Source organism: Linepithema humile, chromosome 4, assembly GCF_040581485.1.
Source record: "Linepithema humile isolate Giens D197 chromosome 4, Lhum_UNIL_v1.0, whole genome shotgun sequence".
NCBI classification, from domain to species: Eukaryota; Metazoa; Arthropoda; class Insecta; order Hymenoptera; family Formicidae; genus Linepithema; species Linepithema humile.
In genome coordinates, this window is record NC_090131.1 from 11,256,779 (window position 1) to 11,274,975 (window position 18,197).

The 18,197-nt window shown below is 34.6% G+C and overlaps 2 protein-coding genes across 2 annotated transcripts; both read right to left on the reverse strand.

Moving 5' to 3' along the window:
* Positions 1-10,651: 10,651 nt before the first annotated feature.
* Positions 10,652-11,929, reverse strand: LOC136999748 (uncharacterized). Its single transcript, XM_067354394.1, has 3 exons — positions 11,629-11,929; positions 11,104-11,515; positions 10,652-10,983 (listed from the first exon to the last, which is right to left on the reverse strand). The coding sequence occupies exons 1-3, from the start codon at positions 11,832-11,834 to the stop codon at positions 10,792-10,794; spliced, it is 810 nt and encodes a 269-aa protein (XP_067210495.1). The 5' UTR covers positions 11,835-11,929; the 3' UTR covers positions 10,652-10,791.
* Positions 11,285-15,726, reverse strand: LOC136999749 (uncharacterized). Its single transcript, XM_067354395.1, has 5 exons — positions 15,526-15,726; positions 15,222-15,348; positions 14,879-15,100; positions 11,880-14,247; positions 11,285-11,390 (listed from the first exon to the last, which is right to left on the reverse strand). The coding sequence occupies exons 1-4, from the start codon at positions 15,535-15,537 to the stop codon at positions 14,213-14,215; spliced, it is 396 nt and encodes a 131-aa protein (XP_067210496.1). The 5' UTR covers positions 15,538-15,726; the 3' UTR covers positions 11,285-11,390; positions 11,880-14,212.
* Positions 15,727-18,197: the final 2,471 nt, after the last annotated feature.

An 18,197-nucleotide genomic window follows, 5' to 3' on the forward strand; every position in this document is an offset into this window, starting at 1 on the left:
GTTCTGCTTTGGAGGCTGTTTGTCGCCAATCCGGTTGTTGCGTCCAGTAGCTTGCCCTTTCTTACATCCGGCAGAAGGTGGAAGTAGCCGAGGAAATCGGATCCTATGATTGGCTGTGTGACGTCAGCCACTATGAACTTCCATTGGAAGGCGCGCCTTAATCCGATGTTGAATTGAAGCGCGATCCATCCGTAAGTGTGGATGAGTGAACCATTAGCCGCAAATAGGGCCTGCGTTGCTCCGGACATCCGTCCGCGTACCATCGAGCGCGGGTAGACGCTTATGTCCGATCCCGTGTCGATGAGGTACCGAACTTTCGTTTGCCTATCTGTTATAAGGCAGCATGGTTTCGCGTCCGGGCCGTCTGCCGCCATTGATTCCGGCCCTTTTAGTTTTCCGCTTTTTTCTTCTTCTTATCTTTATACGAGCATAGCTCTGTACATTTTCTCGCTTTGCTGCCAAATCGTCTGTGGAAAAAGCAAAGATCGCTTTCGTCTTCCGACGTTGATCTGGTCCTACTGCGACTGCGCGATCTGCGGCGCTGCTCCTGCCGGCCCAATCGCCTGTTGAGTGCCGCGACCTGCTTGACCAATGACTGGATCTGCTCTTCCAGCAAGCTATAGTGTGTTCGAAAATAGGTTTGGTTACTGCCAGTAAAAACAGTACTGTTGGTAGCAATAAAAATTACTGGTGCTGCGTTTCGTTTCTGCTGCCAGCACAGATGTCTATACTAGTACTAGATCGCTAACTTCGTCAAAAGAGCTGAGGCCGGCAGGATTTCCGGTTTCGGCCATGACACTCCACAACAAAATGGCGACAATGCGTGTGTATGTGTATATCTGTACGTGCGTATGCACATGTGATACCCGGCGTGGTGATACAAATTGATAATATTGGGCGGTATTCATAGTCCGTTCTTATATTCAAAATTGTCTTAAGCACGGACTTATATTCGCTCTCTTTGTCACACATAGATTGTGTCTGACGAAGAGAGCGAATATAAGTTCGTGCTTAAGACGATCTTGAATATAAGAACGGACTATGAATACCGGCCATTGTAAAAATTCTTGAAAGATGCCGAGCAGTTGTTGAGCAGTTGTTGAGCAGTTGTTAAGCAGTTGTTGAGCAGTTGTTGAGCAGTTGTTAAGCGGCCATTTTGTTGTAGGGTGTCATGGCCGAAACCGGAAATCCTGCCAGCCTCAGTTTTTTCATACGTCAAAGCCTAAAGTTAGCGATCTAGTACTAGTATAGACATCTGTGGCTGCCAGTAAAGCTAGTAAAAGCTAGATAAAATGAATAAGTTTTCAAGTAGTCAAAAAAATTTTTTTATATTAAAAAATAAGTTAATTTTAATATTTAAAAAATTGTGTATATAGTTACAAAGTTTGGAGAAAAATGGAGAAATCTGTGTCTAAAACTCTCTCTATTTCTCAAAATGAATGGAACAATAACCAATTGATTGATTTAATATTACTTGATGAAGTAACAAATATACAATATGTTTTGAAAGTGGAAAAAAGTATATGATCGTGCTCATAATGGTACAAGTTACATTTTTAATCCATTTTAATAATAGCAATAAAATTAATATTTTTTCCCTGAAATTATGAATGTGCAAATTTTAACTTAACCTAGTTTTTTATAAAATTTATTTTTTTGTGTCATATAGTTCAGGGATCTGAACTGAAGGCATGCTGCTAATAGCAGTAACACTTTCTCAACCGAGAAAAGCCAAAAAAAAAAATTATTTTGTGCTATTTGATTTGTATTTACAAAGCCCTAGAATCTAGGATACTTTGTTAGCTTTATTACTTAAAGTATTTGAAGTATCCTAGGCTTTAAAGCTATGTAAATATATACAAAATTTTGTTTTATGTATATTTATATTACCTTATATTTGTTTAGACATAATGTTTGTTACTACATTATTAAAGAAAGCACAAACGTTACATAATTCTAAAGATACAATACATAGTTCTGCTTCATCAATAAAGAATAGTAAGTCCAGTTGTTCAAATGTAACAAGTACTATAGTTTCTGATAATACTGATAATACTGAAAATATAGTTCACGACGATACTTCTTCTAGCACTGAAAACATTTCAGATACGCTAAATACTGGTAAGTTTAAATAATAATAATATGGAGACAAGTAAGAAATATATTAATTACTTTTTCTATTTTAGAAGTAAATATAGAAAAATGGGAACATAAAGCTGTACTTCTTTTAATATCTTTATATAAAGAAAAATCATATATGCTGGGAAAAGGTTCTCATAAAAAAATGTGGATAGACATTTCTAAGTGTATGAAAGAAAAAAAATATAATTTTACAGGCAATCAATGCAATAATAAAATGGATGCATTGAAGAGACGATATCGTCAAATTGTTGACCATAATGCTCAAAGTGGAAACGATAGAAAAGATTGGATATATTTAGATGTAATAAAAATGACACAATAGTATAGCAATAGTAATAGTCTGACAAATATATATATATATATTTATGTTTTAGGTATAAGATGATATTTTTCGAAAAAAACATTGGATAAAACCATTATCTGTAGCAGGATCAAATATTAAAGAACCTGAACATTCTCCATTAACTGACAACAGTGATGAGAATGAAACAGCAGTTAGTAAGTAAAGAAATGCAATGTACAATATGTTTAATAATTTACTAGTTTGCAAGCAATCCAACAGAAAAAAAACGCACCATGTACCGTTGGTTTAATTATAGGTTTGTTCTTTATAACTATACTGGGACTGCACTACTAAGGATAGTACAGGCCAAACTATCTGTTTTGTACTATCCCGTTTTAATACAGTCCCAGTGCAGCAATAAAGAACAAACCTTATAAAAAATTTCACATTTTTTTTTTCAAATGTATACTTTTCTATAATTAATTAATTTTGTATATAGAGCAAAGAAAGATCTCATTAACTGAAGCAAGAGCAAATTATTTGACACTTTCATTAGAAGAAAAAAGACTAAAAAGAAAAGAAACTGCCAATTATAGAGCTACAAAGTTACAAATATTAAGAGAAATAAAAAAAGCATTTGAGAAACAGAAACAACAGTAATATGCATATATGAAGAGAAAATGTTGTTGTGTGTCGAAAGACTACAACGAGATATTTTAATTTAGCAACGCTATTGTTTAAAGAATTAGCAAATAAAACTTTTAACTCGAAGCACGTTCTTAGAAAGACGAATAAGGTATTTAAAATTAACAAAGATATTGACCAATGCTATTCTTTAGACAAGTAACAATCGATTATAATTAAACGCTGAGGCGTTAACCGCATGAGGAAACGATCGGCGGATTGCCTCACAAACAAGCGAAGTAGATCAGCATTCACGGAAAGCAGACGTTGTTAACCTTGATACTGATCTGTATAAAAGAAGGTGACTCGATCGTCACCACGGGTTTTTAAGTTTGATCTAAGCACGAGCTGCACGTCGGTATCGCGAACTCCGAGTTCGTATCTTACGCGATCGTAACGATTGTGAGGAAGCCGTTAAATAAAGTGTACGCGAGTGCTAAGTGAATAAAGATATTTTTTTTCTCATTGAACATCGTTCAATAATTATCTTCCTTGGATCAACCCCCTTGGCCCTACACGACGGATCCCGAATCCTGCGTTAGCCCGCGACGAGATCTTTGAGTCACGGGCACGGCGTAACAATTTTGGTGGCAGCGGTGGGATCCGTCTTCTTCACCGTAGTCCGGTTGTTGGTGGACACCCTGGTGGCCTGGGCACGGCAGCAGGACTAAGACGATCAACCCAAGGGAACAGCGTGACCGAAAATAACACGGAAACTAGAAGTGCGAAAAGTGAAAGCAAAAAAAAAAAAAAAAAATAAAAAATAAAATCTCCATGAGGAAGCGGTCCAGTCAAGGCAGTTCGAGCAATAAGCAGCTGAGAAAGTCCGACGGAGCACAACGACCAAGCAGAGTCAGCGAAATCCGAGCAAGGGCCACTGCACAGCGAGAACGGAACGTGACTTACCTCACCGCGAAGCACTGAGCAGCGAGCAACGCAACACCATGCGAGCGAGCGTATTAATGTAAGTCGAAATAAAGACGCATTAGTAAAATAAGAGCGAATGTCCGAAAGACGCGAAGGACACGGTTTTCCATATTGGCTAGGCGGTAATCCGAGTAAAAACGACCCCGGTTTACAACCGAATCAATCCTGGTTGTTAAGCGACCAAGGACGACGCGCAATAAACGTTTTGAATAACCCCGAGAGGGAACCGCGCGAAACACCGCGAGAATTCGTAGTAAACGATAAAGACGAAAGCGTCGCGAACGTCGAAGAAAACGTTGAAACAACGCGAGAATATTCTTTCCGCGAATTAGATAACAGTTTAATATCCGGAGTAAGCGAGGATTCGCGCCAGGATAGGCCTACACCCACGAGGCCATTGAGTAGAATATCGGAGCGCACTGAGACTGCATCGACTACGTACGATAGTAGTATCTTTGATCCACGAGAATTAAACAACGAAATAACAATGGCACAACCGCCAAACGACGTAACCGCACGAATCGAGGACGGAGAGCCTCCGCGGCGACAGATCAACATAGACGGGAATGTGACCAATGCCACAAACGACATACAAGAGAATTTAATAGAGACACAGATCAGAGTGCTAGCAGACGCGATAAACGAGATGCGAGCGCAAACGCAAGTGCTGCAAGAACATTTACACCAACAGATACTTAACTTGCACGAACGATTTAACGCACAAATATACGGTATACAAGGGCAGCAACAAGGATCAACTAGTAACCGTGAACTAAATAACGCGTCACGTAGAGCGATAAACGCGCCAGAAGTAAACGTATCGTACGGCCAAGGCCCCGCTGACGTAAGGAATAGGCCAACCCATTCTAACAATTATATGCAGTTGAAAGAAGCCCGAAGCCTAATACCGGAAATCGACGGGACAGCACAAAATAGAATACAGGAGTTTTTAAGTGCTAGTACCTACGCGATGGAAAGCATAGATCCAACAGAGGAGCTACAATTACTCAAGGCTATACTGTGCACAAAACTGAAAGGGAAAATCTTACTTGATTTCCAAACGAGAAATATTCAATCGTTCGCCCAATTAAAACAAGAAATAGAAAAAGGTTATACTACACATAAGAGTGTTACGCACCTACAATTAGAGTTTAATACCCTGAAGCAAAAACAAGGTGAAAGTGCTCAAAACTTTGGTTCGAGAGTGGACCAACTCGCTATGAAACTCTATGAATCGATGATAGAGGGAAAAACTTACACGATTATGGAGAAAAACACTATTAAAAACACCGTACAAAACTTGGCGTTACAAAATTTCCAGATAGGATTACAAGATAATATTAAAACTATTGTACGCGCAAGGGACTACGGAACGCTACAAGAGGCTATTGCTGTGGCAACGGCTGAGGAAAAATTACAAGGACCAAGCCCAGCGTTAAATAAATATAATGCCTATTATAAAATCACAAATAAAGCGCGGGAAAAGACACCGCAATGTGCAAAGTGCGGAAAATGGGGGCATATCGGGCGTGAGTGCCGTTCAAGTCGTTTTGCGAACCGATTCAGTTTACCGAAGGCTGACGGACACAAAGTAAACGCATTAGAAAAATATTGCAAACATTGCAAAAAGCCCGGACACTTTCAGGAAGAGTGCTGGCAATTAAACGGTCGACCCGAAAAAGGGAATGCGAAAGAGAACGCGCAACATAAAACAGTTAAAGAGAATAAGGCAAAGAAGGCCGACAACGACGAAGAAGATGACGCAGCAAACAAGAAAAAGACACGGCCTATAAAAGCGTTGTTAACACATACAGATAAGACAGCTAAAATACACGCAAATCTAAATTTAATCGCGTTACCAATAGTGGAAGCGAAAAACGAACACGCAACAATGCTTGTGGATACTGGAGCTACACTAACTCTGATTAAAATAAAAAGTCTATTAGAAGAAACACCCATATATGACGAAACGGTAACATTAGTCGGTGCCACGGGACAGAAAGCTGACACGTTAGGCGTGATAAAAGCGCATATAACATTAAAAGATAAAACAATAATGCATAAAATGCATGTAGTAAAAGACGACTTTCCGATAGGATACGAAGGTATTCTAGGAGCAGACTTTTTAAACAAATACGTCACGAAATGGGACTATCCCGTAAAGAAATTGACGGTCGAGGGAACGACATTCAAACTATTTCAGCATAACAACATAAAACTAGCTCCCAGAAGCGAGACAATAATTAAAGCATCAACAAGCAAAAATGCGCTGGGAATAGTGCATGCAATAGAAACACAACCAGGGGTGATCATCGGTAGTTGCATAGTGGAAGCAGAGGACTACTGTTGCCCGGTTAGTGTCATTAATACCACGGACAAGGAAATAGACTTTCAAACGCCCTTTGTGAACATTGAAAAATTCGAGGAACTAAAAGAGGAAGTACACACGATTGGAACTGTTAAGGAAGAAACAACTCCAAGGTCACGTGAAAACAAAGTCAAAAATCTTTTAAGAATAGACCATTTGAATAAAGAAGAGAAAAAAGCAATACTGGAAATAAGCGAAAATTATTGCGATATTTTTCATCTCGACGGAGAACCACTGTCTAGCACACAGGCGATGAAACATGAGATCGCCACGCGAGCCGGAGCAGCGCCCGCGAATACGAGACCTTATCGGCTGCCGGAGAAACATAAGGAGGAGGTGAGCCGACAAGTGACAGAAATGCTAAATAACAAAATAATAAGGCCAAGTTCGAGTCAGTGGAACGCGCCACTTTTAGTAGTGCCTAAAAAACCGGATGCATCAGGAAAAGCCAAATTACGAGTTGTCGTAGATTTTAGAAAACTGAACGACTTAACGATCGGAGATTCTTTCCCGTTACCGAACATTACTGACATATTAGATCAGTTGGGAAATTCAAGATATTTTACAACGTTAGATTTGGCATCTGGTTACCATCAAATTCCAATGGCGGAAAAAGACAGAGAAAAAACAGCATTTTTGACGCCGTATGGACACTACGAGTTCAACAGAATGCCGTTTGGACTTAAAAATGCTCCAGCGACATTTCAAAGATTAATGAATACAATATTGGCCGGAATTCAAGGTTTACGATGTCTAGTATATTTAGACGATATTGTTATATACGGCACTAGTCTAGAAGACCATAATCGCCGCTTAATAGAAGTATTCGACAGAATTCGCGAAAATAATTTAAAATTACAGCCGGACAAGTGTGAATTTCTTCGAAAAGAAGTAGTTTACTTAGGCCACATAATAACAGAGGGAGGCATTAAACCTGACCCTGGAAAGATCCAAGCGGTAAAAAATTTTCCAACACCGAAAAAAGTAAAAGATATACAGTCATTCATTGGATTAGCCGGATATTATCGAAAATTCATAGAAAATTTTTCTAAAATAGTGAAACCTCTCACTAAATTGACAAAAAAAGGAGTAAAATTTGAATGGACGCAAGAGCAAGAAAACGCGTTCGAAAATCTAAAAAGCAAGTTAATTACTGCACCGGTATTAAATTACCCTGATTTTAATAATGAATTTATAGTCACGACAGACGCATCTGATTTTGCGATAGGCGCAATATTATCTCAAGGAAAAATAGGACAAGATCGTCCAATAGCGTACGCTAGCCGACTTCTCTCAAAGGCGGAACAAAATTATAATACGACCGAAAAAGAATTACTGGCGATAGTATGGGCGGTCAAACATTTTCGTCCGTATATATATGGTACAAAGTTCAAGATCGTAACCGACCATAAACCACTAGTATGGTTATTTAATGTAACCGACCCAGGCTCACGATTAATTCGATGGAGATTAAAATTGGAAGAATACGACTATGAGATCGTACATAAGGCCGGGAAGAGCAATACAAATGCTGACGCGTTAAGTCGCAACGTCGCGCACGGCATACACACGGTCGACGGAGAGAGAGAAAGCGAAGAAGAGAAAGAAGAAGAAGAAGAAGATAAGAAGGAAGAAAGAAAGATATATACAGAGGGAGAGAAACAATAAATATTATATGAATATCACGATGCACCGATCGGCGGGCATCAAGGAATCCAGCGCACTATCAAGCGCATACGATTAACGCATAATTGGAAAGGATTGACGAAAGGCGTCGAGAAATACATCGCAAAATGCGAATATTGTCAAAAGAATAAACTAAAGATAAGGAATAAAGCACCCATGATTCTCACAGATACACCGGATAAACCGTTTGAAAAATGCGCATTGGATAAAATAGGGCCAATGACAGAAACGGAAAGCGGAAACAAGTACATATTAACTTTCCAAGATCATCTAACGAAATTCAGTAAGGCAATGCCTATAAATAATCAAGAGGCAAGCACGATAGCGCGAGAATTCGTGACAAAAATCGTTTTGGAATATGGAATCCCTGAAAAAATCCTGACTGACCAAGGAACAAATTTTCTCAGCGAAGTATTTAAGGATACATGCAAGTTGTTGAAGATTGAAAAAATTAGAACCAGCATATAATAGCTGTCAATCTAGAACTAGCTTCCTATGTAACTCTATCCGAACAAAATGTAGATAAATGTAAAATAATCGGAAAACAGTATATTTGTAAGTCAAATAGTCCAGTATATAACATAAATCAGAGAGCACTGTGCGAAGTGCAATTATATGCGAAGCTGGCTAAGAAAAACACGTGCGACGTAAGATTCATAAAATCGAATTAAACGATTTGGATTGCTCTAAACACGGAAAACGCGTGGCTATACTCCGCGAATAAAGAACAGGAAATAACGATACAATGCAAGAATCGTGAAAATGTACAAGTAGTAATAAGTCGCACGGGTAGAATAATATTAACAAAAAATTGTAAAATAATTACGACGGACATGACCATTAAAGCCTTTTCGAAAATGCGGGATACAAGCATTCAAGCCTTTTTACCGCAATTTAATTTAACATTAATAAAAGAGACGGCCACAAAGAAAGACAATGAAATAATAATACGGCCGATAAAATTAAAGAAAATTATTCAAAATCCTAGTGAACTTATGGAATTAGGAGAAAAGGCAAAAGATATTTATAACGAACTAAAAGACAGTGAGACGATACAATTTAATAAACCAACGTTTATATATCCTATGGTCACAAGTTCAGTAGCCCTCATAATTATTATAATAAGCGTAACAATAGGCGTAATCATAGTGTTAATTAAGAAAAGAAATAAAAAATTAAAAACATAAACTTATAAGAGATGCGAAAACTCCGTACCTTCGTTTTCTTTTCTAACGGGGGGAAGGATGTTGTGTGTCGAAAGACTACAACGAAATATTTTAATTTAGCAACGCTATTGTTTAAAGAATTAGCAAATAAAACTTTCAACTCGAAGCACGTTCTTAGAAAGACGAATAAGGTATTTAAAATTAACAAAGATATTGACCAATGCTATTCTTTAGACAAGTAACAATCGATTATAATTAAACGCTGAGGCGTTAACCGCATAAGGAAACGATCGGCGGATTGCCTCACAAACAAGCGAAGTAGATCAGCATTCACGGAAAGCAGACGTTGCTAACCTTGATACTGATCTGTATAAAAGAAGGTGACTCGATCGTCACCACGGGTTTTTAAGTTTGATCTAAGCACGAGCTGCACGTCGGTATCGCGAACTCCGAGTTCGTATCTTACGCGATCGTAACGATTGTGAGGAAGCCGTTAAATAAAGTGTACGCGAGTGCTAAGTGAATAAAGATATTTTATTTCTCATTGAACATCGTTCAATAATTATCTCCCTTGGATCAACCCCCTTGGCCCTACACGACGGATCCCGAATCCTGCGTTAGCCCGCGACGAGATCTTTGAGTCACGGGCACGGCGTAACAATGTAAAAAGAGAAGAAAAAACATGTATTTGCAAGAATTAAAAGAGTTAAAAGTTCAATAGTATTATCAAAAGCAATAAAATGTTACATATTTTTAAATATTTAAACGTACAAATTTTCTTACATTACTTTAAACATTAATATAATAACATATTCTTTAATACTTGTTTTTTTAAAAAATTATTTTTTTATTAATACTGTTATTTTCATATTTGATAAGTTAAAGTATTTAGATTTAAATATATTCGCACTGTAATGTAACACAAAATATTAAGATTTTTTGTTTTTTTAGAAGTCTATGTTTTTTACATAGAAGAGATTATTTTGTTTTATATAGAAAACTGAAATGAGTTTTCATCTGTGATTTAATTTAAATATTGTGTTCATTTATTTTTTAAGCTAAAGTTAGTCAATTGTTCAACATAATAGGATACAAAAACAAAATCACATATCAATACATATATTTTATTATAAAAGATAAATAAATAATACAATATCTTATCTTTTTGCAGTTACAAATCTTAATTATTAATTCTTCTTTCAAAATCATCATGAGCAATTATTTCCATCAGTCTATTCCTTTTAATATTTCCTTCTTCCTTTAAGATATTAGTGATACCTAATGGTTCCATTTCATGCAATATTTCAGGAACAATAATAGGGATTTCAATACGATCATTTTGTAATAAACATATGTTATGCAATATACAGCAAGTAATTATATAATGAGGAATTAAATTAGTTCTTGTCATAGGTAATTTATCTAATAAATATCGCCATCGTCCTTTCAATAGTCCTATTGATCTTTCTACAGTTATTCGAGCAGATGATAAGCAATGATTAAATTTTTTTTGTTCTCTAGTTAAGTGATCATTATCATGGAATGGCACCATAACATTTTTTTTGGATATTGTATGCTGCATCGCCTAATAAATGGCTATTGTCGGGAAAATACTCTGGAGTACAATATTGTTGTACTCCGGAATAAAGAAACACGCGCATATCATGGACACATCCTGGCATTCCAGCAAATACATGAATAAAAGACAAATCACTTTTACATATTACCTAAAAAGAACAATTAATTGTATAATTAGTTAATTAAAAAAATTTATTAAAATGTATAATATATTATATTAACTATCTCTATTTATAAAAATACAACATAGGTAACATTTTTATTCTTACTTGTAACTGTACAGAAAATCTGCCTTTTCTGTTTATATAACTATTGCCATCTTCTTTCGGTCGAGGAATATTTATATGCGTTCCATCAATAATGCCAAGAACTTTAGGAAAGTCATATAGTCTTTGAATGTTTGTCCAAGTATTTTCAGCTTCTTCATAGGTAGGCCATCTAATAAATTGATTTCGAATACTATATATTGCTCTAACTACTCTCTTCACACTAAACCAAGCAGTTGATTTGGACACATCAAATCGTTCACTTATGGAGCGATATGAATCTGGTGTTGCTAAGACATAAATAGTAATTAATAGTTGTTTTGTAACATCAATTTGTTCTCTTCCTTTGAATAGAATATTGTTTAATTTTGGTCCAATCAAATATAGTAAAAAATTAAAAGTATTACGTTCCATTCTATAATAAAAAATATATACTATTATTAACACAAATAATATAAATAATATAAATAATATAAATAATTTATATGCAATATTTCTTATGTACAAATATAGTGTATATATACTAACCTAAAATGTGATTTAAATTCGATATCTGTGTATAGTGCAACAATATGCTCCAAATAATTTTTTATTTTTGGAACTCTTCTATTATTTCTATTTCTATTATTATTTATTATAATATTTAATAATTCTTCATTGTCATCACTGTCACTCGAAGAAGCACTAGTGGAAGATTCGAAAAGAATATTGTCAAGTAAAATATATTTTTCCATAATTACTGCCTTTTATTATTAGTCTGAATAACTAATTAAACATACAATTTCTTAAAATTAAATATGTAATGAAAATTATTTTTCAGACTTGACGTTATTACATCTGACTTTTACTGGCTTTAAGCCTTGTGTCCACGATACTAGAACTCGGTCCGAGATCTCGGACTGAGGGAAAGTTACTAGAACTCGGATCATGTACACACTGAATTTGGATGCAAAACTCGAATAAGAAGCTCAAACGAAAAAATGCGTTGCGTCCCATTTTTCGGAACGAGTTATTGCGAGTTATTAGATTTTACTAGTTTCTTTTGCTATCTGTCAAGACAAAATATAAGATACTTATAGTGATACGAGATACTGTGAACAATATAAATAATATTTTAGTAAGTAATTATAGAATTGAAAAAATAAGAGAAATATAATTCTTAAATAAAATAAATTAATAAAATTAATAATTAATAAGATTTACATAAGTAGTTATTATTAGTTTTAATGCAGATTAGATTAGACATTAAAAATATATTATAACCTATATATACATATTATTTTTCAAGAAAAGTATAATATATAAAATTGATTTTCAGAAAAAACTTCTTTTATAATAAAAAATGGATAATAAGGAAAATGTTAAAATTTTATTAATGTTATATCAACAACATTCTTGTTTATATGTTACAAAAAGTGTTGATTATCATAATCGTATGAAACGAGATCAAGCTTTACAGATAATCTGTAATCAGTACAAAGAATTAACAAGACCACTAACAACCACTAACAATTGAAATTGCAAAAAAAAAATTAATAATTTAAGATCACAATATCTGGACCATCTAAATAAAATAAAACATTCGAAATCAAGCGGTGCATCACTTGATGATATCTATAAACCAACTTGGCAATATAACATAGAAAATCATCGTAAAGAATCGTAACTCGATTACAACGCTAACTATATTCAGCCAAGTATAAATATTATTGTTCAAGGACTTGGACCGAGATCTCGGATTGAGTTCTAGCATCGTTGACACAAGGCTTTACTGGCAGCAGAAACGAAACGCAGCACCAAGATCTATAGAAAGAAGGTTACCTTATGCGCAAAGAGGGACGAGGGGCAAGAGGGGCTAATGCTGTGCGGGGCGAGCGGCAAGAGGGGCAAATGCTGAGCGGGGCGAGCGGCAAGAGGGGCAATGATGATCTCATCGTCAAACAGTAGTTGTCTCTCTCGCACGCTTTAGTGTTTTCTCTCTTGCTCCTTTAATATAGAAATGCTTTGAGTTTTTATCGAAAAAATACTTTTATCTTGTAAAATATTGATAGCACTGGAAATTGCGTAATAAAAATTGAAAAGTAAATTAGAAAGGAGATATAAATTACATATATTGCAAATTATAGCGCTAGATATTTAACGTTTATAATGTTAAATATCGCTGCAACAGATGCATTTGTAATACAAATTGCTTTGTACTCGTATTTAGACTGTAATATTAATGAAAATAAAATATAATTTGGAGATATACACAAAAAACATCATTTGTAAAGTAGTAAAATAAAAGAAAAAATAGTACATATTTAAAAATTATTTTTAAAATAATATTTACTGTTTATATGCATTATTTACAAAAGAAATACTATAAAGAAATTAATTTTTTATATTTAATTGTGAAAACCTCAAAAATTGTTAAAAAATTGTAACTGAAATTCATAAATGTAAGTACAATTCTAGGATAATATAAAAAGCATCATACACAAATTTATTATGATACAAATTTAAATAATGAAATTGTAATATATGTTTCAACATTGCAAATGTGAATATTTATATGATAAAATTTACAAAGTGTTAACAATTTTCAAATATTTGCTAATAAAATATTATTGAAATGTTTCTGTTGAAATCTTAAAATAATTTTTTTAAACAAATATGATGGGGTATATATTAGGGATCATTAAATATGCGGCAACATTGTGATTATAAAATTTTATAAGTATCTATAATAAAAATTAAGTATAATAAATATAATAAGTATATAAGTATAATAATAAAATTTTTATAAGTATCTATAATAATAAAAATACATATATGTTGTATTAATCTGTTAATATAAAGAAATTTATTTGCGTTAAATTAATTAATAATTTTCTGAAATAAATGTTAGGATGTTATTACTATATAATTATTATCAATAAAACTACCACTATTCTTGAACTTACTGTCGATATTCCAACATATCATTTAAAAAATTCATTACATTGTAGTGACGAAAGGACGGTTTCATTTCATATTTTTTTGATATACCAGCCGCACCACTTTTTTGCACAATACTTTGTTTTTTTTTAAATATATTTCTTGCTTTCCTATAACAATCTTTTAAATAGGTCTATCGTTTTTCCGCTTCAGTAGCGGTATATAAACCTACAACACATAATGTAATTAAAAAATATATTTAAATGTGTAATACTTGTTTTATATATACATATGTGTGCGTGTGTGTTTGCTTATATACAGAAAACCTTGCAAATAAATATACAGGGTGTCTGGCAATAATCGCCCCACCGGTCATATACAGGTAGAGGAGGTCAAATCGAGTAGAAAAGTCCTTTACCATTTTTTAATTTTCATAATAAGTACTGAGTAATTAACGAAAAAAGATCGGCGAATCCGCGCGAGTAAAGCGCGCGCGGTGAGAAGGACGTCCCACTGCTACGCGATCACTAGGACACAAGGATCTAGCGTTACGCGCCGCTCGTATGTTGCCATTGTCATTTGTAGAGCGCTCCTCCCAACGCTTCATCGCGCGCCTAGTGATTGCGTAGCAGTGGGACGTCCTTCTCACCGCGCGCGCTTTACTCGCGCGGATTCGCCGATCTTTTTTCGTTAATTACTCAATACTTATTATGAAAATTAAAAAATGGTAAAGGACTTTTCTACTCGATTTGACCTCCTCTACCTGTATATGACCGGTGGGGCGATTATTGCCAGACACTCTGTATATATAAGTAAATAAATATAAATAAATATATAAATAAATAAATATAAATACTACCTTTCAAACGTACGCTGACTTCTCGCCATAAGCTGTCTTTTTGTTTCCTTCCTCGCTCTTTCACCGGTATGCGAAAATCATATAATGCTGGTCTTTCTTTTACTGCACTTATTAAATCTTCATCTAGTTTATCGATATCAATGTGTTCCTCAAGATTTTCATCAATATTTTCTTTCTCGTAGGTACTTTCTTCAATAGTGCTATTTCCACCAGTCTCATTCTCTACATGCCAATTAATTAAATTAATGACAGTTCTTAATTAATTAAATGAATGACAGTTCTTAAAAAATAAATAATAGTTTGTTGAATATATTGCCTCTTTTGTAGGCACAAATATACGTACCATTTCTAAAAAGATTTTTATCCTTATCCATTAATAATTCTTTACACTTTCCAAAGCAACCATGTGAAATCTGTCCACTTTTATCACGCCAAATAATCCAGCCACAATATCCACATTTGAATTTCTCCTAATCAATAAAATATATTACATACAATTGTATCTGTTTTTTAAATTTCTATTATATATTATAAGAACAACTTAACCTAATCTATTTTATGAGTTTCATGTTAAATAATTGAATTTATGTGAAAACATATATAGTGTTTTAATATATATATTTTATTTTTATATAATAATAACGTACCGATGACGACATTGCTTTTTATTTCCTTCCAACAGCTTCCAAAATGCACGTACGTTGCAAAACGAATAAACAAACGGACACTTCGCGAATTTTTCATGTCGATAGGTTAGAAATTTTTCCGTTCCGTAACAGTTCCGTGCCATGGGGAACCCAGTGGTTAAAAAGCGGAACGGAATTGAAACGGAATCATTCTGATTGGCTACTTTCCATCTAGTTTCTTTTCGTCCCAATCAACAAAGAAATGGTGATTAAGAGATATTCCAATGCTGGTAATAGTTCGACTTTTTCATATCAAGATTTCAAAAAGTAGGGGGTAAGAGCTCAGGCGACATCAGAATCAGAGGTATCTCTAGTATCAAGTTTTATAGAAATCTGTCAATTTCCTAAATTTTCAATATTTTTGATTTTCATATTAGATCTGACATTTTTAGTTTTCGAAATCCGACTTAAGATTTGTATTTAGCTGGCCGTAAAACTCTGTTCAAATTTTATAAAACTCTCTTACTTTTAAAAATTTTTCAAATTCTTAATTGCCATATTAGATCCGCCATTTTGAGTTTTCGAAATGCGACTTCAGATTCGTTATTAGCAACCCGAAAAAGTCCCTGATACCAAGTATTATAAAAATTCGTTAATTTCTAACAATTTTCAAAATGTTTTGGTGGCCATATTAAATCCGCCATTTTGTATTTTCGAAAAATAACTTTAGACTCGTATACAGTAACCCGAAAAACCTTTTGATACCAAGTTTTATAAAAATCAGTTAATTTCTTAAATTTTTTAAATTTTTGGCGGCCTATTGGATCCGCCATTTTAGTTTAGACTTATGTGACAGTGCACAGATAAACAGAGTACTCGAAAGTGTTAATTGGAAGAGAAAAACGTCGAATGAATAATCGCTACACTTGAATAATTACCGTTTTTATTATTTTTTTTTGGTTTTCTGAAATTTTAAGTATGATCTAATTGAATTTGATAATTTTGCCACGCGCCATTGGAAAGCTTACATTTTTCTGTAAATTTTAAGGTTTTTTCAAAAATTTTTAGATCAAATAGAAAATGGGCAGCATGGGTGTAAAGTTGAGAAAGAATGCCCCATATATATATATATATATATATATATATACATATATAGGGTGTTGCATATACATATTGAGCAATACGACGGGTTGCACGGCATACTTTGCAGGGATAGGCGTAGTTCAATGGGTAATGACAGCATATATATGTACCATCATGACTTATTGATTGAATTGATTGCGCGCATTTTTACTAATTTTGAGTTTACAGCGTTTCAATTATGACGGACTTGAATAATCGTTGCGATTATTATTGGAGAAGCTAAAACACATTAAAGATGAAAAATTAAATTTTAGAAAGTTAACACGTTAAAAGAATCAAATATGATACAACAAAATTTCTTTCTTTACCGCTCTATCAAAATTTACAATGCTAACAGTAAAAATGCGCGCGATCAATTCGATGAATAAGTTATGATGCTACGTATATATGCTGTCATTACCCACTGAACCGCGCCTATTGCTGCAAAGTATGCCGCGCAACCCGTCGTACTGCCCAATATGTATATGCAACACCCTGTATATTAGTATCATATTCATGTATAAATAATAGATGTGTATGGTACGCACGTGCGCGCGCGCACGCACACATCTATTACTTATACTTGTGGTCTGACATATATAATGCCAGACATGATGTTTAAATGTTTAAAATATCATGTCTGCAACAGACATGATTTCCTAAACATTTAAAAATGTGATCTGATATACATGATACCAGATATAATGTTTAAATGATTAAAATATCATGTCTGTTACAGACGTAATATCCTAAACATTTAAAAGTATGGTCTGATATACATGATACCAGACATGATGTTCAAATGTATAAGGTATCATGCCTGTAACAAGCATGATATTCTATACATCTGAAAGTGAACAAAGCAAATATTAGCAATGAGCAATGCAATAATAAATTTTATTTTAAACATTATTATTGCATATCAGTAGATATACTAGGGGGGGGTTCTAACCCAGGAGCAATAAGGGGGGTGCGGGTGAAGAGGGAAAGAGTTTGAGGGGAAGGGGGTAATTTTGGAGGAGAGGGGGTAATGACGTCATCGTTTTGGAGTGGAGGGGGTCGTTTTGGAGGAGAGGGGGTAATGTTTTCTTAGAATTGGAGGGGGTAATGTTTGGTATCAGATTACAGGGAGGGTATCAAGTTACACAAAAGCGGTAATTATTTTTCTTAGAATTGGAGGGGGTAATGTTTGGTATCAGATTACTCATCGCTATTTTTAGAACAAAGGTTCTTAGGCAGTGCTATTTTTAGAACACAGGCCCTTAGGCAGCATTTGGGCGCCGTCATCGCTATTTTTAGAACAAAGGCTCTTAGGCAGCATTTGGGCGCCGTTTCTTAGAATTGGAGAGGGTAATGTTTGGTATCAGATTACAGGGGTTACACAAAGGCGATAATTATTTTTCTTAGAATTGGAGGGGGTAATAGAATTGGTATCAGAAGGCGTCATCGCTATTTTTAGAACAAAAGTCCTTAGCAACAGCCCGACAAAAACAGTACGTGAAATCCACGTTACTACTATGTGGATGAATATCGTGGATTCCACATGGATGTTCGAGTGGATGATCTATTCA